Source organism: Quercus lobata, chromosome 5 (assembly GCF_001633185.2).
Source record: "Quercus lobata isolate SW786 chromosome 5, ValleyOak3.0 Primary Assembly, whole genome shotgun sequence".
In the NCBI taxonomy this organism is placed as follows: Eukaryota; Viridiplantae; Streptophyta; class Magnoliopsida; order Fagales; family Fagaceae; genus Quercus; species Quercus lobata.
This window is the reverse complement of record NC_044908.1, coordinates 63,063,670-63,090,420: the sequence shown is the minus strand read 5'-3', so window position 1 is coordinate 63,090,420 and position 26,751 is coordinate 63,063,670. Positions and strand designations below refer to the sequence as shown.

The 26,751-nt window shown below is 33.6% G+C and overlaps 3 protein-coding genes across 4 annotated transcripts; all 3 read right to left on the bottom strand.

The window, feature by feature from the left end:
- Window positions 1-778: 778 nt before the first annotated feature.
- LOC115990335 (lysine-specific demethylase JMJ18-like) lies at window positions 779-8,507 on the bottom strand. 2 transcript variants are annotated; one of them, XM_031114174.1, is made up of 11 exons: window positions 8,401-8,507; window positions 7,749-7,835; window positions 6,939-7,016; window positions 6,335-6,835; window positions 6,018-6,242; window positions 4,986-5,147; window positions 4,248-4,616; window positions 2,999-4,121; window positions 2,780-2,883; window positions 1,921-2,109; window positions 779-1,424 (listed from the first exon to the last, which is right to left on the bottom strand). In XM_031114174.1, the coding sequence occupies exons 2-11, from the start codon at window positions 7,788-7,790 to the stop codon at window positions 1,053-1,055; spliced, it is 3,165 nt and encodes a 1,054-aa protein (XP_030970034.1). In that variant the 5' UTR covers window positions 7,791-7,835; window positions 8,401-8,507; the 3' UTR covers window positions 779-1,052. The 2 variants fall into 2 exon arrangements, with proteins under 2 accessions (XP_030970034.1, XP_030970035.1); XM_031114175.1 differs by lacking the exon at window positions 8,401-8,507 and adding an exon at window positions 7,981-8,104.
- A 5,362-nt stretch (window positions 8,508-13,869) lies between these two features.
- On the bottom strand, window positions 13,870-16,570 carry LOC115991925 (CASP-like protein 1B2). Its single transcript, XM_031115905.1, has 3 exons — window positions 16,206-16,570; window positions 15,808-15,931; window positions 13,870-14,346 (listed from the first exon to the last, which is right to left on the bottom strand). The coding sequence occupies exons 1-3, from the start codon at window positions 16,436-16,438 to the stop codon at window positions 14,113-14,115; spliced, it is 591 nt and encodes a 196-aa protein (XP_030971765.1). The 5' UTR covers window positions 16,439-16,570; the 3' UTR covers window positions 13,870-14,112.
- A 940-nt stretch (window positions 16,571-17,510) lies between these two features.
- On the bottom strand, window positions 17,511-26,383 carry LOC115991926 (protein LSD1). Its single transcript, XM_031115906.1, has 8 exons — window positions 26,240-26,383; window positions 26,032-26,111; window positions 25,442-25,549; window positions 21,971-22,081; window positions 20,086-20,198; window positions 18,284-18,364; window positions 18,063-18,134; window positions 17,511-17,947 (listed from the first exon to the last, which is right to left on the bottom strand). The coding sequence occupies exons 3-8, from the start codon at window positions 25,545-25,547 to the stop codon at window positions 17,906-17,908; spliced, it is 525 nt and encodes a 174-aa protein (XP_030971766.1). The 5' UTR covers window positions 25,548-25,549; window positions 26,032-26,111; window positions 26,240-26,383; the 3' UTR covers window positions 17,511-17,905.
- Between the last annotated feature and the right edge of the window lie 368 nt (window positions 26,384-26,751).

The window sequence follows — 26,751 nt, the reverse complement described above, 5'->3', positions numbered from 1 at the left end:
CAAAATCTGAGAAACTGTAGTGTTCATTGGTGGAGATCAACAAAAATTCTAGAGGCACACCAATTTTCACAAAATGTTGCAGCTAGTAAGTTGTGAATGCTTGATGATAAATTAATGTCAATGACAGACTTAAATGAGAACTAGTAAAAAACCATCAACTCAATTGTTATGAAATTACTCAAGAGTCTTCTTATCTTCACTTTCAGTTTCAGTAGGTCAGACTTTAAGCTCATTGATGGGTTAGACCCAAAAAATAAAAATAAACAAATAAAGGGAAATAAAAAGCCACTAGGTTCACACTCACTATTTTCATGTTTTTTCTGAATTTCACTTCATTTGGTTTCAATGCCATATGGAGCCTACTCTCCGATCTATATTCAGATTAATCAACTGCTACTTTTTTCTCTCATACTAATGGGATTGATAGTAAAGTAATATATCAAGAGAATTCATTAGCTCTGTGCGTAACTTATTAATAAACAAAACATTTGCTCAACTTTGAAAAGCCTAGTTTTGTTTTGGGTTGATAGGACTAATTCTCGAATAATTTGCATGTGTACTTTTCTTTTTTTTTCTTTTTCTTTTTTTTAATAATTTTAGCGTGTCATTCATAATCCCATAGAGGCACCAAATTATTGTGCTTGACCTTCTTGGAAACTCTACTTAAATGAAATTTTGCTCGCTGCCACGTCAGAGAGTGATTAGTAGAACCATATAGAAATAATGACAGTAAGAAGGCAATAAGATAGGTAAACCAAAACTGTATCAACGTACACTGTAAAACTGAAATGGTTGTTATTTCAGAATGGTTAGTAAAATTTTCTAATATACAAGCAGCCTTTACTGCAATTGGTAAATGAGATCAGTATCATTAAATCAAGACTCTGTCAAGGTCATGAGTGGCCACATCGCAAATATTCGTGCACAACTCAAACCCATGATATTTCTTCCCATTTTATGGATCTTTTGAAAGAATAGGCCTATCTGACTAACTGGAATAAGAAGCTACCTTGAATGAAAAGAATGATGGGGACCTATTTCTTTTCCTTAATTTATGTACAGGATTTCTGGATCTCCTCTATCAATGATGTGAATGCCACTCTCCATTTAGAACTTTGTGACTCACTGCAGAAAATCCTATGCATTATTCTCAACTCTTCTGGACTTGCCTTCTTTAACAGTCCTCGAAGTACCAAATGTACGCCTTCATCAATTGAATTATTACCCGGTCCTTCAGATGGATTATCAGGGTCATGCTTTGTTAAACTGATACCAAAATCCTTTTCTTCTGTGTCTCCTATAGAGCAACTCAATTCGAAAGAGTATTTATTGACATCGCCAATATTGTCCGTAGTTAAAGGTCTAATGTGCCTGTGATTCCAGTACTCCATGCATTGATGATTGGGATCAAGAACCTCAATAGCCTGAGACCAATTTTGTTAGTACCAGAATATAAAATTTATAAGCTAAAGAACATTTGATGCATGACATTGCATGATGGGAATGAATATATATGCATCTGCATGCGCATGAACATTTGGATAAATAAATAAATAAATAAATCAGAGTGTACATGCATTTGCAAGTGTGTGTGCGCGTGAGCACAAGCAAGCAAGACATTCATGCTCGCAAGAGTCAACTATCAAACAAGCCAAACAACAATTAAAACAGGGCTTTAAGCATGACCCAGGTTACATTTTACATCCTTTTGATGCTTCTTTTGGGGCCGTAGATCTAAGTACAATTCAATTAAAACTTGGTATATTCTCAACAAATTTTAAAAATTAAAAAATAAAATAAATACGGATATTGCAAAATATTGAAATACAGTCCCATTGTCCACCAAGTGTAAGGGATTAGGTTTTGTCCTTATATGAAGGCAAAAATGAATGAAGTTAAGGATGCATGAAGGTAGCATACCTTAATAATGGACTGAGAGTGAAACCCAAACATGTCAAGCCCATTAACACTTTGCAAAGGAGGCAGTCCTTGTTCTCCTAGACTGCTCCGACTAATGATTTCTTGGTTTAGTCTCTGTAGCACCATTTCCCAGCACAGCTTTGCTGAGACATTTGTGTAAGTCTCACTTGGAGATTCTTCTAAAGTAACCTGGAAATTCATTTAAAAACAAGAGTTTAATACATAAACAGCTTAAAGAACTGATAGTAAATTACAAACTGTTATTGGAGTTGTAATAGAGTTTACTCCTCATAACTTATAAAGAATGTTCCAGTATAATTTGTTATTAGTGATTCATTAGTGAATGCAACTCCCCCAGTTATATAAGGAAGTCATAGTTCTGACACCTTTAAACATCTAAATGCACACAAAAGAGCATGACATATTCAGATTGAAGTTAAATGGTTTTTTTTTGGGTTACTAATTCCCATGCTGATCAATCTGGTCAAGACAAGAAGAGCAATGCATGATTTCAGCTTTGGCAGAAAGAAACATGCCAAACAAACTGCCCCAGTAGCATATCCATCCAGATTAATCAAGCTTGGACAAGACTGCCTAGAGTTAATCTAGGCCCAGGGCAAGTGTAACATGACACAAATAAACTAATTTAAGCTTATGATGGGAGCTCTGATTTCATAGACATGTTCTGGTGACATGTACATATCAAAGACATTGAAGAGGAGGGACTGTGACTTCTTTGTAAAAGCTGTCGTATGCAAGAATCCAAATGGTTGAATATACCCATGTATACTCACCATCAAACTAAAATCCCTACTAAACTGACACAAATATTTAAAACAGAAAGGGAGGAAATTTCCACCTTAAACAGAGGCCCAAGAAGGCCAGCATCAACAACTTCTGATATGTAACTACCAACTTTTGTTGGATTCACCACACTAAAGAACTTGACACGACTTCGAAATCCTGCACAAGTCAACCCAAATTAAGGGAAAAATAATCAATGGAATACTCCTTCAAATTAATTAACAAATAATATGGTATTTTACAAGATCCATGCAGATATGCTTCTTCAGCATACCTTTCGGAAATATGGCCTGCTTACTGCACCAAAGCTTTCCAAACGTGACAGTCCCCAAATTTATAAGTTCGACACAAGGATCCAACTTTTGTATTGGAAAGCTTTGGTCCTTCGTGGTTATCTTTACATCCAAGGTATCCGCAAATTCTGATTTCAATGAGCTGTCCGATGGCACTTTAAAACGGGGACTTGAAAACAAAAGATCAAACCCAAACAACTTGTTACTGTCTCTTAGAAAGGTATGCTCAACATCTCTCGAACATGAAGGAAAATCTTTATTTGAAAGGACAGGTGAAAGTGAGACAGATAAATTATGGTCACTATCTTGTTGCATTAAACATGGTTCCCTTTCTGTATCTGAACTATGAACATTTTCTTGTTCACAGTTTGGTATAAATGTCTCCTCCACATTTGTGATACCCTTGCAATTAAAGCTATCAGATATAAGTCGCAGCCCACTTTTATGCTCATCACACATAACATTGAGATTAAAATCAATACAGCAGTCCTGCCCCAACTTACCTTTCTTGTTCCTGACTAAAGTTTCATCATTAACGATAGCATTATGACTTTCTGTACTGATGTGAGATGCGCCTAAACTAAATGATCCATGCTGGGACTCTGACTGGATAACTTCGGAAGAAACATGGCTATATGAACTGCAGGGCACATTTATGTTCAACTTCTCCTCAGTTCCTTGGCAACAAGATGAATTTTCCATTTGATCAAGATACTTGGTTCCACATGTATCACTTTCCATATCTAGCTTAGCTACACAAGCAACCTTATCACTAGCAGAAACCAAACCAGAGCCCCCTGATACCCATACTTTGATTGAATCCACTCCTCCTTCCAGTGCTGCAACCAAGGTATTTAGCTCATTTATAGTGTAGCGGATAAGAACAAATCTATCGCCCACTTCACATGAACAAAAATGGTTTGCATGTTTAAGACATGAAAATTGATCAGGGGAGCACTTGCAGCCAGCAGCAGATAGGTGTAAGTCATAGAAGCAAGATAAACACTCTCTCTCTTTTTCCAAATCAAAGTCCCTTTCCATCTTTTGCAACTTCAAATGCCTTGGAAGGCCATCTATTCGTTCCTCTTCCATCCGTACTCTTGTCTGTCAATAGTAGTAATGATTAAAAAAATTAGTTCTCTAAATCATGATTCGTGCATGAACATGTGGATATTTATTTCACCATGAAAAATGAGAAACAAGTGAGAGTGAGGGAGAAGAAGAAATTACCTTAAATACCTTGGTAAGTACTCCATCTTTACCACAAAAACTTTTCCATCGCAAATTTCTTGGAGTTTCCTTTCCAAGAACAGATATCTCCCAAAGGGCCTTTACAGCTTCCAGAGCAGACCCTATTAACAATTTGTCATGAGAAATTGATGTCATGCGACGCTGCTCACTATAAAGCTCCACTGCATTTTGGCCATGTACCAACCAATCAACGGGGGCCACATTCACAGCCTCGGCACAGTTGAAGCCACAATTAAATCCAGAGTGATACGCCCTTGGAAAGGTAAGAACAAATTCCCCAGACCTCTGGACAGCTCGATGTACTGGTACAGACTCAGATTTTAGAACAGAAGGAGATAGCTGAGTGACCTGCCCCAAGATGAAAATCATTATATGAAAGCCTGAAATATGGTCATAAAGTTTATAAGCAAAGTAGAGACAGAATAGGATGTAGACACCATAATGTCCCTGTGATATCAGGATAGACACGGAATAGCAGAGTGGTGGTATAAAGCTAGGTACCACCCAACGCAATAGGAATGTAGTGGGATTGAACCCAAACATTGAGCATGGAGAACCTCTTGCTGCGATGGCATTTTTCTTCATTACTTAAAACATAGTATTTAGCATAAACTTAAAATGAAATCACTTTGGGATAATCAAGTATTATGATCATTCATGGATTGTCTAACATAAATTGATAAGAAGACAGAGACAATCAACTATATATCATCATACCAGTTCGTTAAGTAAATTTGGTTGTTCTTCAAATAAATCGGGTAAATGCTTTCTCATTGCATCTTCCAAAGTGGTCGCATGGCTTCCAGGTACTCCATACCATACTTTAGGATCACCCCAATGTAGATAGTTCAGTGAATAGAGGTGGTGGTCCTCAACATGCTGTTCCAAATCGCAACAATAGAGAAACAAGGTTAAATACTAATTTGGAAAAAAAAAATTAGTGCAACATTCGGTTTAAGATCACAGTTTTTTGTTTTTTTTTTTTTTTGGAAGGAATGATAACAGATTGGATGGCCAATTCAACGAAATGATATTGATCTAAAATTTGACTGAATAAAGAAACATCTTCCACTTTAGTTCTTGTTGCATATCCTTAACCAATTGAGTCTCCAAGGAAGTTTAAAATATGTACCATCCCAAAAATAAGAGTGACACAAACCCTTCAACCTTTATATACCATTTAAATATCAACGGCCTTTAGTTTTTTCCTTTTCTAGACAGAAAGCTCCAAATATTCAGATGTTCAATAAAGTGTTAACCAGTGTGTATTTGAGGATTTACTAAGGGAATGTGATTTCCTTGCCGGTCAACCAGGTTTGAAGGCTAGGCTTAGGCTGTAATGCAGGAGACCAAACACTCTTAGAAACAATAATTCTTGTGTAACAAGTCATAATTTAACTTATCAAATAGATAATTTGGAAATCAGTGAAACCTAGTACATAGAGACAGCAAATAAAAATTTTGGCAAACACCATTTGTAGGCTTGGATAAGTTAAATTTCTTTTTTCTTTCATGCAAAAAACTTCAATTTAGGGAGCGAATAGGTCATAAAATTTGAAGATCACCCTGAGAAAATAGGTATAAATTTTTTAGTTTAGTACCTTTCCAGAATGTAAAGAGAATCTGAAAAGGCATTAAGAGTGTGTGTGTGTGTGTTTGTGTGTGACAAAGTCCAATATCCATCATTGTGTTTGATATGATTAACTCATTATGCATGTAGAAATTTGAGAAGTAATTCCATTGACCTACCCAACAGAAAGAAGAAAAGCACATCCCAACATAGAGCCATGGTACTAGAACTCCCGAGATATCACTTCCTTCAAAACATAGTACAGAACCTGGCAGGCGTGGTAAGTTGTTTAGATTCCAACCTGACGTCGCATACTTATCCAAACCACTTTCATTTACCATGGAAGATGCCTTAGGAAATCCACTTCCAAATGGTCCTGTTTCTAAGTCAGCTCCATATATTACCTGGAACACGGCAGAACAGAAATTCACGTCTTTTTCATAAATAGACATACAAATAGTAAATGTAAGAGGCAGAGTATATTCTAATTCCATACCTCAACTTCATCTGTGGGTTGCTCAACTATCCGCCAGTATTCACCTTCAATATCGTCCACAGAGGGTTCCCATCCTTTTTGCTTTACAGTTTCAACAAAGTTTAGGTCCTCAGCATTCTTCATTCCAAAGTAGGACTCCTTAAAATAATCAGCGTGTTTCTGAAAATCTCGAAGTGTGAGGTCTGGTCCAGAATGAAACCCAAACTTCTCATCAGTCTCTGAAGCTTCAGAATTACAATTGGCATGTCTCCTGGTTGTTCCAATTCTAGAGTGCTTCCTTCGTTTTCGCTTCCGGCTTCTGTTTTTCTTTCTCATGGGCTCCCTATTTTGAAGCAAGTCAACATGCTGTGTACGTGTAGAAAATTTAGCAAGTTCCCATTTATCTTTCTCTTTAAGAGGGCAGGGTGGAATCCAGGAAGATGGAGGAACAATCCGACATATGCCATATGGTTCTGCCTTCGGACGTATCTTTGCTATGTAACCAAGTGTATCTTCAAATTCCTGATATAAGAAGAATGATGTGAAATTAAATTGAAAAAGTAATACTACAGCCAAAGAAAAATTAACGATGACATCAGATCTCTATTTCTTGACAGAAGAATACCTCAAGAGAAGGATAAAATACAGGTGCTTCATCGATGAGAGGCCTGCATGCTCCAGCTGGATCCCATCTGGCTGATATCTGCAACATGCCAAAAATTATTGACCATATGTGACAAGAACAAAAGAGAATGGTAGTTTTGCAAAGTTCCTCACAGTAGAGTAAGAAATAATTTAGAAGTGGTAGCACAGACTCCAAAATCAAACAACCTCAAAAAGAAAATGCACCAATTTGAAAAATATGATCAAGAAAAATAGGAACCTTTTTGGCTTATGCCAATCTGGTTCCTTTTCCAAACTAATCAAGAAATGCAATCCAATAATGTAATGTTTCAAAAGTTAAACTTTATAACGGTCTTAGCTTTCTCTAAAACTATTATCCAATACCTCATGTTCATGTATACGACTACATCCTAGATCTGACTAAGTTTGTTGTCCTAAACCTATTGTTCATGATGAATCCTACAAAGACTACAAGAAGGTCAATTTATAACCTAAGATCTAATGAGCATAAGTTTTTTTTTTTGTGAAGGAATGGATAACAAAGTATCATACTCCTCAACACCCAGAATTAGATTACTGTACACAGTTATCCCATAACACATATTATAGCCAAACAAAAATTTACAATAAATAAAAACAAAGGGATCAAATTTGCAATGTGTTGAGGCCTGAGGATCAATTATAAGAGAGGTAATAAAAAGACATGAACAAAAGTAAAACATAAAAATATTCTGATCATGTGAGATGGATGGATAAAACAGATATTTTGGATAAATAGGTTCAACCCAATAGAAAGAATAAGAAATCTAACCTGTTTGATATGAGATTCTGCTGCAAAATTGAACTGTGCCATTGGCTACAATTACAAAAAATGCAAACCCTAATTTACCAACTATTCCTGCAGAAATAGACCCCATAATGAGCAACCCAAATAAAAAAAATGCTGAAACAATTAATCAGAAACAGTTTCTCATTCTTTACAAAAAAAAAAAAAAGACTTAAAATTTAGATAGAAAAAGAAGGCTATCAATATCAATATATACCCAATTCCCAGAGATTCAGTAGCAGCACCCCAACTATCAGTTTTGTTTCTGCTTTCTGAATCAATGCAAACTTAAGCCAAAAAAATAAAATCCCATAAAAGAATGAATAAAAATATAATCTTTATAAGAAAATTCAATAAACTACAATTTTGAAAAAGATAAAATATTTTCTTCCACCCCCACAAAGAAAAAAAAAAAGAATGCAATCTGATTTTTCAAATTAAAAAAACAAAAGGGAATTGACTTAGTAAACAAAATAATTTAATTAAAGAAAAATGATTAGTGGGCAGTAATAACAAGAATGAAAGAATGTGAAAACACAAATAAATAGTATGAAAAAAATAATAATAATAAAAAAAAAATAATGGAAACAATGAAAAAGAATAAAAGAGAAAAAAGAAAAAGAAAGCAAACGGGCACCTCAGGTTTTTTAAGGAGGTATTAAGATTGAAAGACGTGTAAAGTGTAGTTTTTAGTTGAACACTTCTTCTCTCTCCTTCTGCCTCGGCTCCTCCAATTTATATGTATTGTCAATGTAAATAAATACTACTGAATAAATAGAATAATACGTTTTATTTTTGTTTAGGCCTTTAAAATAAGAATAATAATAAAGCGGGATTTGATTAAATGAGTCCTTTTACTAATTGATTAGGAGTCCTAATCCTAAACACCTTCTATCTTTTAGGAATAAAAAAATAAATAAAAAATAAAAAAATTCTAAGCAAACGAGGAAGTTGAATTTTTTTAAGATTATTATAAAAAAAATAGAGGTAAATATTATATTTTTCTATTTTAGTGATATTTATGGTCAAAGGAGAGAGAGAGAGAGAGAGTCAACATTGTATAAGAAACGAACCCGCTAAAACGCACGCCGCACGCACACAGTATTTAACGGAAAGAAAACGGTGTGCGTCACAATCCAACCTTGTATTCTGGTTGTTCTATGGTACTATTCCTCAGTTGTTTTAACTTGTCACACAAACTAAGCTTTTTATTTATTTCTACCACTTTTACTTTTTTTATTATTTTATTTTATGGAAAAATTTAGGAGCACACTTTGTCATGCATCATTAGTGATTGTATTCCATTAAAAAAAAAAAATTTAGTGATGGTATTAGACTGTTTTTCATTAAAAGTGTGTATTTGGCTCCAAATTAAAAAGTCAGCTTATTTTACTATTCAGTTTTTTTTTGTACTATTTACGAGATCCATTGCAGTTTTTGATACTATTCATTCTCACTGTATTATTTCAACTAACTTTTACATTTATTTATAGTATTTTCAGCAAAAAATTTTCAGTTTTAGCAAAATAAACGGATTCCAAATAGACTTTAAATACGAATTGTGGATGATTATGTAAATGATTTAATCCAATCACAAATTGACAATTAATAAAGTGTGTGATCACTAATCAATTGTTATTTTAATTTACCTTTAAGGTACCAGCTTGTGTAACTTTAGGTCATCTAAGAACACGTACTTAGAGCATTTGCATTAGTCAATGCAAAATAAAAACAGTGCTTAATTTTACATATTTAAGTTACAAAATCACTCATATCAGTTAAGTTAAAGATATGTAAATTTGCAAAATTGTTTTAGTAATCGTGTAAATTTGCACGGACATTATTCATTTTACATTTAGTTTTTTATTCTTTTTTTAACATATTACGAGAGTGAAGGACAAGAGTGGATAATAATTGTTTTGAATAAAGAAAGAAAAATAATTTAAAAAATGAAAAAAAAAAATTGATATTTTAATAAAATTAAGTGTATAATTGATAATACGATATAGGCATTTTTGAAAAGTGGTTGTGTAAAATAGAAAAAAGTAAGCTCTTCTACTAAAATAAATACAAATTTTTGCATGAACTAATGTGAATGCTTGTCCGTTTAAGCATTGTTTATTTTTTGTAGTTTATCTTCATAATATGAGACAAAAAGTATAAAAATAGCTTTTTTAAAAAAAATAATAAAAAAACTAAAATTTAAATTATTTGAAATAAAATTGAGACAGAAAGTAATGTGGAACCTGCAAACAAACATAAAATAAACAAAAATCTAGCTTATAATGATTCCCCAAACACATATGTGGAAGCAAGAAATTAGCCCGAGCTTATTACTTGCTTGTAATCACAATTGATTTCTATTAAGGGTGCAATACAATCCACAACGAGAAATTTGAATAAGAACTAGATAACTCTCTACTATATAAAATTGTGTCCAAGACTTTATTTATATAATTTGTTTGTTACATTTCTCACTATGTGTTTCACTCTTCTCTTTTTTGGCTTCTATCTCTTTCTCTAATCCTTCAAAAACCGTCTTCGTTTGTCTGCCTTCTTTTCTTTTATACTCTTCCTCTTTCTTCTTCTTTATTCTTATCCTTTGCTTAGTTCTCTTCATTTTCTTCTCCAGCATGTGCCATAGTAGGTGTTGTCCTGGTGTAATTGGGCAATTTTTTGTCCCATCAGGCTCTTCTTTTCTTGAAGTTGTGATGAACAAAAACTTTCGGAGCATTTTGTTTTATTCTGATATGTTATCTATTGCATTAAATGCAACTATGTTAGATGGACTATTGTAGATTTATCAAGAAGATCTAGAGGGCATCCTCAGATATTTTGCGAATACCTTAATAGGATGATTTGGTTGCTCAAAACATAGATTGGCGTGGGCAGTCTATGTTCTTTTGATTTACTCAAGCTCGGACCAAGGATGATGGGTCTTGTTTGGTCAGATTCCGAGGTTCAGGATCTTGAGGGTGTTTTTGATGACTTCTTGTTTAATTTTTGGTCTGTGTTTCGAGGTATGTATCTTTGTGGTTGGGCTTCATATCTCATAATGATATGTTCTTGACCCGTTCTAATCTAAGGCCCAGTACTTACTTGGGTTTTATGTACCACTCCTATACAACACACTTACTCACACTCTTGTTAGATGTCACATTTTTTTTATTAGACACCTGTCACAATTTGCGTTTGGGGGTGTTAATTGATAATTAATTACATTATTTTTACATTAATCTACTACTTTAAAACACTAAAATCACTAATTTAGTTGATATCAAACAAGTAGAACAAAATATACATACACACTTTGGACTTTTTTGGTGAAAGTAACATCATTTGAATCACTACATACTCTTGGTGCGATGGTCATTTCTTAAATTTAAGTACTTGTGAGGTGTGGAGGGTAAGGATCGGGATTCAAGTTTCTATGAGAGAGTTTCACACACTTACACTTAGGTTAAGTTAGAGTATAATTTTTATCTTAAAAAAAAAAAAAAAAAAAAAAAAAAAGAAAGTGAACTGAGTTGATTAGACTTTAAACAGACGCACGTGAATTAAAGTAACAACTCAGTCTCACTTTTTTTTTATTTTTTATTTTTTTTACTTTTACTTTTTACACGTTCGGTCGGTACTAGGAGAAGCAGTATTGTACATACTAGATTGTATTTTGTTGTACTGTAGTACTTCTCCTAGACCTAGTACCGAATGAATTAGACTAAGATTAGATTCTATTTCTATTTATATATATTTATATATATATTTATATTTCGCTATCAGTACTTTGCTTGCATCATCTTGTCCACGTATATCAAACCATCTTCCCCTTCCTTCGTTTTCCCAATATTATCTCTTCTATACTTTTGATTTAATCTTTAATATATATATATATATATATATGCATTTATCCCTTTTTTATAGCATGTATTTTATCTGTTATCAATTTTTTTTTTAAAGCAAGTATTTTATCGGCTTTGATAATAAATAAAAAATTATCCATTAAGGCAATAAGTTAATATTAATATTTTGATGTAAATGTAAATTTTTGTTGGATGAAAGGCTAAATAAAAATAAATTGTTTACTTTTTAAGGAATGCATAACAACTTTAAATTTTAAGCTACTGCAATTCTGATTCATCCTTTGTAAACAGTAAGTGCCTTGGTGTGATAATAAGTGTGTTCCACTAAAAGCGATATATTGAAAATACCAAAAAGTATCACTAAGATTTATAGTTGAATTGAAAATTTAGTAGATTCTCAGGAAAAAAAAAAAAAATGATAAAACATTGTAATAAATGGAATGGAATTGAATGTTCAAAATAGATTGACACCAAAATATTCCATTATAGGAAAAACAAATGGTCAATAGAATATAATTTTTAACTTTGAGCCAGAGTTATTTTTGCAGTTCCATTTTTCAATGGAACCACCTACATGCTTATTTTATTATATTTCTCAAAAACCATTACATGGGTGATGAAAAATAAGTCATTGATTTTATTTTTCTAAATTAGTGACAAATATTTTTTTTGTTCATATGCTTATATTTATAATTTTTTCTATATATTTTACTAACCGTCATCAGTGTTATGTATCTTAATATAGGAAAATGATAAATTGATTTGTAATACAATTAATCAGTTGACAACGGTGGTTTCAAGTTTGACTTACCAAAATAGAAAATTATAAATTTTTAGTAGGAAAATTCAATATGATTCAACCGGTGGATTTTTTTTTTTTTAAATACAAGATATAAATTTTACTTTAACCTAATCTAAATGTATGCGTGTGTAGAACTCCCTCCTGGAGATTTGAACCCTGTCTCTTGCTCCTCACATCCCACAAGGACTTATAATTGTGGAGTAACCATCGCGTCAAGGGTGCATGGTAATACCAATAGATTTAATTGACTGATGTTCATAATTTTTCCAATTCAATTCACTAATATGAATTTTTTCCCCTTTAATACAATAGAGGAGGGAGTTTTGAATCCACATTTTTCTCCATGAGAAAACTAGAAAATGTCATTTATAAGACTCTTTGACACCGATTTGGTAGGTTGTGAATTGTGATATCTATTTGTTGAAGTCTTCAAAATATTTACACAAACTATTTTACAACATTTTTACAAACTGCTGATGTGGCTTTACTATTTTTCAAATAGTTATTACAAGTAAAAATATGATGTTAGTGATAAACCCATATTAAAACTAGTAAGAATTTACTACATCAGCAGTTTGTAAAAATATTGTAAAATAGTTTATGTATTTATTACTAAAATTTTTGATGTAAGACTAAAATCCCAAGAATTACTCATGCTAGTATGAGGCATTAAGTTCTATTTTCTCTTCTCTCCTCCTTAATTCTCTCTTATTAGTCTTTCCAATTTTGAAGCACAGCCTGCTTCTTTCTCAAATTATTTCATTTTAAAATCTTTTCCACGCTTTCCTTTTTAAATTTTTAACGCTTTCAATACTCTCCTTTTTCTCATGTGTTTCTTAGGCGAAATTTGTAAAATAATAATTTTTTAATATTAATTATTTAAATTGAAATTCTTTTGAAGATATTTAGAAATTTAACATTTTTTTAATTGTATTTTAGAAATATGATTTTATCACTTTTAGACTACATTTCAAAATAATTTAAGAATAATGTCAATTTAATTAATAATTATTAAAAATTTATTATCTTACAAATCTTGTTAGCTTCTTAACTTTTCTCTCTCACAGTAAAAGCATAGGTCAACATCACATATATATAAACTTTGCCAAATTCATAGTCAATTTTATTTTATATTTTATTTTGTTGCTAACAAAGGTGTTTATAATTATTCGGGTACCTAACTATTCAACAAGATGTGTGTAGTCTCCTTTCTTAAAAAAAAAAAGGTGTGTGTAGTCCCTCGTGGAACCCACCAATTTTATCCAATTAAAGAATGTGCGAAAATGGCTAAATAAGTTGGAGACCATGATTTCCATTGAGAAATCAAGTAGTTGTTTTTTAGAAATATCTCATATTTATCCAATTAAAGAATGTGCGAAAATGGCTAAATAAGTTGGAGACCATGATTTCCATTGAGAAATCAAGTAGTTGATTTTTAGAAATATCTCATATAACCGCATATGCGTGGATAGGAAACCAACCATCCCCATATTCACATATCATACAAATGTAGGTTTTTGAATTGGAGAGAATTAACAACCATGGTTACATAGGCATTAATCACAGAGAGAATTACACTTAAGAATTGAGCAAACACAAGTAGTGTGGAACAAAGCTCAAAAGGCTAGCAAATACACAGGTGAGACTGAGAATGGAATTGGATCCACCACAACTACATTTACATAAATTAAATGGTATTGTAGGATTTTGGGTTGAACAATTTGGCAATAGAGATGATATTGATGATCAAGAGAAGAATGAGGCCAATGAAGGAAGCAATGAGAGCTCCACTGCCATGGTCACAAAAGGTTTGGAACTTGTCACAGATTTTGTTCCACCTTGCATGTGAATTACCATTCTTCCCTAGCTCTGCCATGAACAGTGCTGCTCCATCCCCAGCCGCTGCCAGAACCACAATCAACTGCTCTCAAAACAACCAATAAAAATAATTAATATTGTTTTCAACTTATTTTTTTAGTAGAAAGAAGCTGTGATTTCTATTAAAGAGAAGTCAAATCAGCTTGATATACAACATGAAGGTGTGGAGAAACATTGTTCATTCACACTGAAAAATTTGCGACATTAATAGCATGTCTAGCAAGGTTATGAGTTACAAAATTGCCTTGACGACAAACATGTAAAAAAATTAAGAGAATGAAGGATTTTGAAGGTAGAGATAATACGGGCATCCCTAATTTCTTTAGGGAACTATAAGTAGATTAAGGGAACCATGTATAAATATATATGTTGTATGAAAGTTTTTTTTTTTTTTTGTGCGCGCGCGCAAGAAATTCATACTTGGCCACATAATTCATACATGTGACCGGTAGTCCCTTTCCAAAACAAAAATAAAAATCCTTTCTTACACACAACATAAGCAAATCCTTAAAAACAAAACTCAGCTAAGAAAAGCAAAATGACTAGACACATGTGTCATAAAATGTTTAGCTTGCATCTAATATTTTTAGGCACTGAACACGACATGTGTCTTCAAATGGTCATATATCAATTTCCATTCAAATGAGCACCACACAAAAACCTTGCTCTTTGACTAAAACAAGAGAAAGAAAATAAAATTGGACACTAAATGTCAAAAAAGATAATTTAGATTTTAGATTGCAAAAGTGGGGTTCTCAAAAAAAATAATAAAATAAAATAATTGCTAACATGGAATTCGAAAGGCAATCAGTAGCACACAAATACTAGCATGGTTTTTTAAATTTTATTCTCTCTCTCTCTCTCTCTCTCTCTCTCTCTCTCTCTATATATATATATATATATATATAAATAAGAATACTTTTTTTTTATTATTTTTTTTATACAAGATAGAATTTCTACTTTAACCTAATTTAAATGTATATGTCTGAAGTTCCCTCCTGAAAACTTGAATCTCGGTCCTTATCCCTACACTCTACAAGTATTTATATTTGTAGAGTGACTACCGCACCAAGGGTGCAAGGTAGTATATAAAAGAATACTAACATAGTTTATTTTGCCTTTTTTTCATAATTATTATCTATTTCTTTGAATAGCAACAAGTAATTTATGAAATTTATTGAGCTTTACATCACTTCTGAGTTACAATTTTGATGTGGTCAACTGTGACGGTAGAAATAAAGTGACAATTTCATGTAAAAGTGATTGTCCACTACTCATAGTCAACCACTTTAATAAATTATGACAAAAGTTATGACAAATGATATGATGCTAAAAAATTCTTATAATTTTTAATTTTTTGGTTCCAGTTAGTAATACCAAGTCTTTCTCATATTACTTCTCAAAAAAAAAAAAAAAAAAATCCTTCTCATATTCTTCTCAAAAAAAAAAAAAATCCTCATAAAATAAAATAAAATAATAATAATAATAATAATAATAATAATACCATGTCCAAAATGGCGATGATGGCAAGGCGCAATCCCTTGTAGTCAATCTTGTGCCCAACAATTTCCAACAATAATATCAACAAATTATGGAAACTGGCCATGACGTTGGCTACCACAAAGAACCTGTATCAGCAACAAATATTTAATATATACGTACAGATGCATATAAGCACATTAGCATTCTCATATATATATATATATATATATATATATTAGCTTCAATGCAGGTAAGTTCTAACTCAGCTGACACATTATTAGATGTGTGCGTAATTTACTAATAGAAAAACACACACGTACAAACACAATCACTGTTTTATTTTTATTTTTTTGAGAAACACATACACAATCATTGTAAATGTGCAAAAGAGAGAGAATCAAAAGTGAATAAAGGACTAACACAAATGCTGGGGTGTGTTGAAACTTGGCAGTAAGAGAAGCTTTTATTGGGTTGTTGCCGACTGTGGCGACCACCAAGGTATTGGTCTGTTTGTTAAGTGCCATCACAATAGTTGCTGATGCTGTGGCCAAAAATGCAACCAACCTCAGCAACAAAAGGATCCTATCCTTTTGTTTCTGTGCAGGAGTAGAGATGAAGATAGCCTCTGTTTTACGTTCAGTTTCTAGTGCCATTATGATTTGTATCTTTGTGTTTGTTTGTGCGTGTGTGTGTGTGTGAGAGAGAGAGAGAGATAACTGAGTTTGTAACCAGGGAGAGGTGTCTTAATATAGACTATGGAAGAGATAAATGGATCAACAATATTAGTAAAGTGAAGTGTATTAGTAAATTCCTTGGGTGGTGTAACCATCCACTGACCAGTGTGCTTGTATTGGTGTTGGTGGTTTGGAAAATTAGGTCCCGCACATGTGGTTAGATCTTTGGTTGTTTGGAAACTGGTTAAAAGGCTACAGAAAAGTTTGTACACTGCCAATGGTTGTGTCCCATTGATTACAATCTCTTGCCTACCAGGATAGTCCACTCCCATCTCCATCAATATCTTTTCAATGTCTTAACGAATTTTGTTACAGGAATTCCAAACACGTTTTTTTTTTTTTTTTGGGAGAAAACCAAAGCATGTTTAAAAGTTTTTCAACTATCCCACGACTTTTTTATGCTTTGTCTACTGATGCACGAAACAGTTAGATTAGATGTATGTAAAATGGTTAAGCAGTTGTCATCCTCGGACAAGTTTTGCAGCATTCTTCGACTCAAATTTGGCGAACCTGTTCTTCAGAGAGCGAACCCAACACTACCAAATAGATGCTAGTGGTCACTATTCAAGCCTTGAACAACCACTACAGTAGTTTTTCTTGTAAAACACTATTAAAACCAAAATGAAAAACAGCAATAACCGTGCATAGCCGTTACTGCTGAGTAATTTCAGCTCTGTTCCGAGGGTCCATTCAACACTGACAAAACATCTCATTCGCTCCTAAACAACACAAGTACCTTAGGATTGAACCTACTTAAAGGGGCCTCACTGCCATTACTTTTGTTTCTATGACACCCCTTAAACAGCGCATTTTTGACAGAAGATTGTTATCGGGTTTCAGCACAAAAATATTGATAGTGTCTTCAGACACAAGTCCTTTAATAGCCAATGTCGCTTCCTTTGCATATACACCACCAGACACCAAACAACATAGAACAAAGCTCTGAAGTCACCCCAGTACAGATAATGTGACAATATAATAGAAACACAACTTTATCAAACAACAACAAAGCCTTAATCCCAAAATTTGGATGGCTAAAAAAATCCTGTTTATACATTGTTTTGCATTTGAAGAAGACATACTGTATCAGCATATTCACTACTAAACATGTTGCAAAGAATGGGTTCAATATGACATTGACAATCATAAATGACTAGTACAACAACCTCCACTTTTCTTATCCCCTTAATATACATCACACATAAAATTTCTCTCAAGCATTATATTGGAAATGGTTTCTTAAATTATTGTACTGATGCCAATCTCAACAAAATATACACAAACAATTTCCACGTCCATCTCCCAAGAGATGGACGTGGGGAGATGGACGTGGATTGTTTCTTACAATATAAAACTAGCAGCAATAGTTCCTGATATGTCATTGTATTACTTTTTGTCTGTTGTGACCCCAACAACCACATTGCTCACCTGCCACATTCAAAATCTTATCAGTACACCTTTTCCTACTCACAAGATTGGAAGGACAGAGAATATGCCCCCCAGGGGGGAGGGAAGAGAGATAGAAATTGGGTACAATACTTACCAATTTGCCACTTTCATCAAAAGACCTAGGATTCTCAACAACAACTGTTTGGCTTTGAGAGTAAGGCATTGACTGCAGGAAATACAAGAAAAAAGAAGATTTAGTAAGCAACATATATTTCATAACCATCTACACTTTCTCATTAAAAAAGACAAAAAACCAGCAAACTTAAATTATTGATGGTTAGTCCAGTTAAAAGAGAAAAAGAAGAAAGAGCTTACCGTTGAAGTAGAGGGTGTTGTTCCAGAGTAGGCTGTCCCATTAGGTCTGTGCATAGGAATTGGAAGCCTTGCATTGGCCATCTACAAGATATATAACAAAGCATGAGACCGAGACAGCACTCACCATTAACTGATAAAGGACAAGCATAAACCAGGGTTTTTTTTTTTTTTGGGAAAGGGACCAAGGAGGTAATATTTAAAAATAGAAGAACATGATGTATCATCCCAGCAGAGCAGAGATTTCAAAGACAATCACATAATCAGTAAAATGAAAATTTTAGTATTTGTGTGGATTCAAAATAACAAATCACAGCTTCTATGCACTTGCATACATGTGTGTATACTTGTAATCAGAAACTTTACAAGTGCAACAGATGAAAAGCTGAACTCATTAAGCACACCAGATTTTATGGGTTTTCTCAAATCAAAAAGTGAGATAGGGAGCTCACTACAAAGTAGCAAGTTCAAAGCCTGAATAGAACCAAACTGAAATGTATAATGAAACTTGGGTTGATTGCACTAATCCACCCTAAATTATGGGGTCTTTGCACTTTGCACCCTGAACTATTATAACTTGTAATCACCACCTAATTTTAACAAAACTTGCAAACTGCACCCTACAGGCAGATTGGTTGTTAAAACTAACAGTCACATGCAAGTTAAGTGACCTTAAAAAAAGTAAATTCCTCAGTTTTCCCTTACACGGTGAAATTAAAAATTATCCATACTAATTTTCCAAACACATGAGCCACCTCTTCCTCTAATTTCACAGCAATGTGATTCACAAAGGGAAGCACTAGTTGTGCTACACTTGGCCAAGAGGAAGGGTTTAATTTGCACTTCAATCAGTGTGAAAAGGTTGTATGGTAGAGTTTCCGAAGGTGTTTTTTCTGGCTGTGGACCAATTCAAATCAGATATACTATTGAGGAAGATGAAGACCTATTAGCTAGCAAAAAACTATCTTCTGCAGCAATAATGCACCATCCAGAAGGGAGTCTAGAAACTCTTCTACTACATCAAAGTCGACTAAACTTCCTGAGCTTGTAATAGAAAAGTTCAGGGGATAACAAAACTCTGAGAATAGGAAGGGTATATTTTACATCTTGCATCTCAGTCACTTTGAACATAACCCAAAACTTACAAGCTATTAAAAGATGGCTTAGAATTTGGATTAATAGGAGATGAAAAGATGAATTCAGAGGATCAAAATGTCAGCCTACCAAAGTTAATAAGAAGAATGGTTTCTGGAGCATTGATAAAATTAAGAGATGACCCAGAAAGTACTCACCCTACCATGTGCTACAATCAAGCAAACGAGTACAGGAGGTAGTTCCTCCTAATTTCAACAACTCCTCAAACTATATTCTCTTAGTTTATAGATAACAATCTGATGTTGCCAAGGGCTGTGATGGGGTGGGTGAAATTGGGGGATGAGGAGGCTGATTTGTTTGGGAAATTAGTATGGATAGTTTGTAATTTCATCATGTAAGGGTAAAATTGGAAATTTATTTTTTTTAGGGTCACTTGACTTGCACATGACCGTTAGTTTTAACAGCCAATCTGACTGTAGGGTGCAATTTGCAAGTTTTGTTACAACTGGGGTGATGATTGCAAGTTCTAATAGTTTGGGGTGCAAAGTGCACATACCCCCATAGTTTAGGGTGGATTTGTGCAATTAACCCTTAAAATTATTGACCAAGAAGTAAAAAAAAAAAAAAAAAAACTCTGGGATCTGAAGTAAGAAGTAAATTCAAATATAAGCAACTGTTTCTTTAACAAAGATAAGATCAATCCTACTTACACCAACATTAGTAACATAATGACAGACTGCACATTTGACAGATGGAGCTCCATATGGATACATGAGTGTTGTCCGACAGCTCCCACAATTGACATGGGCATACTGAGTAGGTACTTTTTCATAGTCACAAAATCCAAAACAGCAAAAGTCAGTAAACAATCTCATAGCAAAAATTACAAGGAAATGTAGTAGTAGATTATGACCATTCATGCATACTGTCAAATGTCAAGGAATGTATGATAAAACCTAATAAGAAACTGACTAAGCCAGAAAATTTCACATGCTGGCTGTGAAGCATATGGAACAATCGTTTTATAAGTACCAAGCATATGGAAAAGTGTCAAAGGCAGTTTACTGTTTGGTGGCAGATTTCAGTGTTTGGTCATAAGAAGCAAGAGCAAAAGTCTAAAAGATTTTACCATTCCCCAAAAAAAAAAAAAAAAAAAACGGCACCATGGGTGCTTATAAACGAAAAATAAAGACTACAACTAATCACTAGACTAACTGCTAGTTACCAGCCTTACAGTTTTCTTGTTCTTATAAAAGTAAAAAGAATGGCCAATCCACTACCAATGTTCTCAGAAAGCAACTTCTTTTTTGATAAGCAAGCAAGAATATATTTTTCTTTTAATCTAGTCCCCTCCATCGCCCCTTTCCTCTCCAATCACCACCTCCGCCTTCCTCAAACTCCGATTGCCATCCCTCACTCCAACTAAAAAAAAAAAAGGTTTCCAAACTCCAAATCAAAGAGATCTACTCTAAAGGGCTTTACATCTGCTCTAAAAGAAAACTTCTTCATTTTCTGAATTTGAGATCTGAGATTTTAGTGCAGAGCGTTTTTGAGATTTGTGGGTTGTGTTGCGATTTAGTCTATCTGATTTTCGTGGATTTTGATCTTTTGAACTCTATTAGTCTCTCTCAGATCTACTCTCTTTCTCATGGTTGTGGGTTTACTTTTCTTCTTTTCCTTGCCGGCCAGAAGCCAACTACTGCACCAACAAAATTGGCCACTGATGGGGTTGGAATTTCAACCCTGTGGTGTGCGGCAGTTGGGATTTAAAACAACTGACCCTTACAGTGCAGCCCAAATCTTTTCCTAAAATCAGCCTCACCAAACCGTGTTCACTCCCTATGCATCAGCTGTCTTTTTGAAAAATAAGCATGGGCATTTCTATCCATTTTTTTTACTTCTAATATGAAACAATGCACTAAAGAGTTTGAATAAAACTTAGATACAATATCTTAGTGTAGTGCATTAGGTTCCCCAATTGAATTCAAACACTTGGTTACATTGACCAATAAGACAAATAGTGTCATCTTTTCCAAGGAAAATTAAATTCAAAACAACCAAGTGTTTGAATTCAATTGAGGAACCTAATGAACTGCATCTAAGTTTTACCCAAAGAAATTTAAAGCTAAAGCTTGGAATTCCAGCTTTAGACTGGGAGAGAATGCTATTTAACAAACTTACCAAAAGGGTGGCAATTTTTGCTAAACAGATTTAAGCCTGTCTAATGCAATATCATATAGGCCCTAAACATTAAGTATACTAGAATGATGTAGTTCCTGGAAGTTGATTATACAGTCGCACACAAAGACACAGACGCAGCAATTTCATGCACGAAATGATGTTAAAAATACATTGTTCAACTTGTTTCTGATGTAGATTTGTAGAGTTAAAATTCCCCATAGTCATTACAAAGGGCATCCCAACCCCTAAGTTGTTTACTTTGTGAAAGAGTAGGACAAGAAGATGAGTCCTATTGCAACACTGAAGCACAAGATTGAACCATCAACTGCCCAGGCAGAACAGAATGAGATTTGCAATTTCATGACACGTTGACTTACAGATTCACACCTTATGTACATGGAGCATATATTGTACCTGGTGCTAGGTTCACTGTGCTGCAGCAAGAGCATCTAACACTTGTCGCCGTGCGTGTATACATTAGCAATGTCCTGCATCCTGCACATACAAGCTGAGCCATTTCCGTCCCTGCAGAGGCAATGTACAAACTTAGTAATTGAACCCCTCAAAATATGCTTATATCATGAACATGTTAAATACAAGTCCAAAAAGTGTTTGGTCCCACATTGCATGTTGTAGCATCTTCTCCTGCATATGTCAATGCAAATGTTCTGCATATTTCCACTCATAATCACTAATTCCCTCCATACTATCCATTCTGCCAACCACCATATCAGTCTGCATTTATTTTTATGTACATGTTCTAAATTACATACAATTCATGACAGAAGCTCATGTCAACCATCAGCAAACCCAAGTTCCTAACAATATATATACAAAGAGAGCAATGTTTCCTTGCTGCAGGCCAAGATTAACAAAGATTTTGCTACATATGCAACACCTGACTGGTGAATTATAATATGGACGACGGCACTTGTTAAGCCATCAATAGGCAGTCACCGATGCCATATCATTACTTGCAAAAGTACTTTGACAACCATGCCTCAAAGTAATAAGTCAACATCTGACTAAAATCTCCTCCCTGGTTCTAATGGAATTAAATTTCTGTACTGAAAGTTGACTTTGAGGGCCCGTTTGGATTGAGGGGGGAGGGAAGGGGAGTGGAGGAGAGTAGAGTAGAGTTGGCCGGAAATAGGCTAATTTTCGGCCAACTCCACTCTACTCCCCTCCCTCCCCCTCAATCCAAACAGACCATAAGAGAACAGTGGGAATAATAGGTTCTTAGAGATTTACTAGCTTAGAACTCTGAGCAATTAATAATACATGTGCTACATACCAAGGAGGAGTGATGACAGTAGCAAGAGCAGTTTTAGATAATCACCGATTAAAGACAAAATCAAATTTATGACAACCCTACAAGATGAATGGCTCTGGGAAGATTAGTAAGGAGTGAGGCATGGGAAGCTAGACGTGGAGTCGATGCCAAGTTCGAAATCTGGAGGGATGCTTTAGAATTTAAAGGGTTTAGGTTAAGTATGTCTAAAACAGAGTACATGAAGTAAGTTTAGTAACAGGATAAATAAGATGAAAGAGTTGTAAAGCTTAATGTTCAAGAGATACCAAAGAGTGCGTACTTTCGATATCTTGGATTAATAATTCATAAGATGTTGAGATTGAAGAGAATGTGAATCATAAGACAAAAGAATGACGGATGAAGTGGAGAATCACATCAGAAATATTGTGTGATTGCTAGAATACCTATTAGATTAAAAGGAAAGTTCTACAAGACTGCTATAAAACTAGCCATGCTATATAATACTAAATTTTGGACTATTAAGAAATAACATGTTCATGTAATACTAAATGTAGTTGAAATTAGTATGTTAAAATGGATGGGTGGAAATACAAGGTAAGATATGATACAAAATGAAGAAATTTGATTAACAATTAAAGTGGCTTCCATTAACGAAAAGATAACGGAAAATCACTTAAGATGATTTGGCCATGTGCAATAGAGAGCGATTATAAACAAGTGAGAAAGAGTGATTTGATTCAAATTGATGGAATATAAATAGGTATAAAAAGACCTAAACTTACAATAGTAAAGTAGTAAAAATGAGATGCTAATTAAGGAAGTAACAAGGAATATAATTTTGGATAGGATAAAGGTCAAGCCTTGGTGTGTGATGGCAAGTATCTTCCATCCAAAACAGCATGTTGCGAGTTCGAGTCCAGGAATCAACCTTTCAAAAATAGTGGAGAGTGGGGGAGATAAGGTTGCCTACCAATCATTTCTCATAAAACCCACAAAAGTGGGAACATTGTGCATTGGGTACTGCCTTTTTTTCAAAATGACAAAGAAGAATTTGGGAAGAGTAATGGGTATTGAAGTATGATTTCTTTTTAGAGTAAATGCATGGTCAAGTACAAAAATGTATTTAGTTTGAGGGTTTTGAATTGTGTTAAAGGCAGTCAGGCTAAGGGAGTAGATGTTTTTGTTTGTTTTAAATTGTTTACAAATTTTTGTTATCTAGATCTTTACTTAGTGTTGCATGGTCACCAAACTGATTTTGCTGAACCCAAAATCCTGGATATTAGGTGCAAAACACAATGGTGCTTGATCACAAGTGCTTGTGTGGCAATCAAATGGTTGTTGCTGTCTATAGCAAGTGTTTTTTCTCAATGCCCAAATCAAAGCTCTCATGTAGTTTGTTTTTTCATCAAGGCATGTATGAAATAATCAAAGCTTTTTTTTTTTTTTTTTTTTTTTTGGGGGCATAACAGAGAGAGAGAGAGAGAGAGAGAGAGAGAGAGAAAAAAAAAAAAAAAAACAAAAAAAACAAAATAAGAACAACAACAACTAGGTTTTGCATCTTTTCAATGATAAACATAATGTAATTATACCACAAACTTACTTTTACTTATAATTGATACTTGGCTTCATGCAATGATAAAACCATAAACATCAGTTATATATATATATATATATATATTATATACCAACTTGGGGTGCAAATAAGGACTTTTTCGCATGTAATGCATATATATAGTTAATACTAATGTTGCTGCATAAAGATGATTGTATAACACATTATCTATTGAAAAAGCCTTAGTCCCAAACTCAAAGAAAGTTCTAGAAAATAAAAGACTAACTTGGACTCAAAGAAAATAAACCTAAAATACTTAGGATATCCTAGAAAATTTTAGACTCAAGTAAATTATTAAATAAACCTGAATCCACAAATGTTGCAGAAATTACAGTTTTGCACTTGAATACAAATCTGAGCACAACTTGTAAAATAGAAAACCCAAATTAAAAACTGTCATAATCCTAGAACACATATAACTAGACCTTTAAAAACACACTTTTACTTCAATTGGACATTACACATGCCCCCAAACTAAATCTTGAATAGATGAATTTGTTAAGTAGTAAAAAACTAATCTTCTATGGCTGCATCACCTGTAAACCATTGTTATTGATGAATTTCCCTATGGAAGTTAAAGATTTTCAACTGACAGATTAAAATTTAAAATGCCAATCTATAAGGTTTTGGCTTCATTATCTTTTTACTTCTATGCGCCCTTGGGTTCAATTAGTTTCAAAATTCATCATTGAAGACCAATTAGATCCTCTTATCTATTTATCGCATAATTTTGCTTACACACCCATGAATACTCTCGCTCGGCCAAACCTATTTTTCTGATTCAGTGGCATAAACTACTTTAAACATAAGGAACCCACATAGTTACAATTTAAAAAAAGTATCTTTCAGACTATCAAGCTTCCATATACACAGTTACTATCAAGCTTCCATATACACAGTTAAAAAGAAATTCTTAAAAGTATTCGCATATCAGTAAATGTTCGAAATTTGCAATTGTAAAGGAAAAACAAAAAACAAAAACAAAACACAAAGAAATTACCAGGGACTGGTGTCACTGTGTTGCATAATGCACAGCAAACATTTGTCGCTCCTCCAGGATACAGAAGAACGCTCCTACACCCATTACAAACGAGCTGGCTCTGCATATCTGCAATGTCAAATAAAATAAATCCACATTTATGAGACTATACCTTAAACCCACAAACAAAATTCTGCTAGCTTTAAAGACCACTACAAGCACAAATAGACCGGACTTAGAATCTGTCCTACGTTAAAAATGCAGGCCATCCTTATGAACATATCCTATTGTCTAGTCCAACCCCTTACATTATCAATGTAATTCATTACTTCTCACCAACTCCCTCTTCCTTCCGCGACATGGTACTTCTTCCTCTCATATAAAAGTGGGTCCCGTTATTAAAAAAATAACGTAAGATCTGTCATTTATGTATAAGGGTCCCTTGACTTTACAACGTTTTTTTTTTTTTTTGCGAAATCATTTGTTGTTTGTTGCAACAAAGTCAAAAAAATAGAAAATCTCATGAACATGTCCTAAGATTTTAATTTACACTTAATAAAACAATAATTCAATTATTATTATTATTGCACAAAAAAAAAAAAAAAAATTACCTGATTATTTTTCAAAAGTAGCGAGCCCCTTCCCTGGGCCCCCTTCTTCCTGACGATCGCTTGGCAAAGCAGCAGCAGCACTGAAATTAATTGATTTTCATTTTGAGATAAATCAATTAAGAACCAAATTCTCCAAAAATCAAAACTAATCAGATATTAAATTCAAAATTAAAAAAAAAAAAAAAATTTGAGGAATGAAAAAGTGTACCTGAAAGCGCTTGAGGGGATGGATTGAGATCCAGAAGGAAGGAAACGGATTCTCTGGAGGAGAAAGGGGGGAATGAGTCAGAGAAGGAAGAGAGAGAGAAAGAGAGAGGAAGATGGAATTCCTTTCTTTTCTAAATATATGCGATTATATCTTATTCTTATGGACTTTTAACTACTATATACTTAGAAAATTAATCTCCTATTTTAAAATATACTATTTTTTATTTTAATTTATTACGTCAGCTTTTTAGATTAACTCTTTATTATCATATGCCAACATATCACCATAAATTTTTGATGTAGGTAAAAATTTAATATATACTATTTTTATTTCTCAAAAATTATATATATTATTTTATATTTATTTATATACTATATTATTCTCATTATAAGATGTATATATATACTATAAAATATGATACTTTGTCTTTATCCGTGGGATTGGATTTGTGATTTTCCACTTTTAGAATCTTCGGACGTCTAGTACGAACGGAAACCCCTCTTGTTTTGATT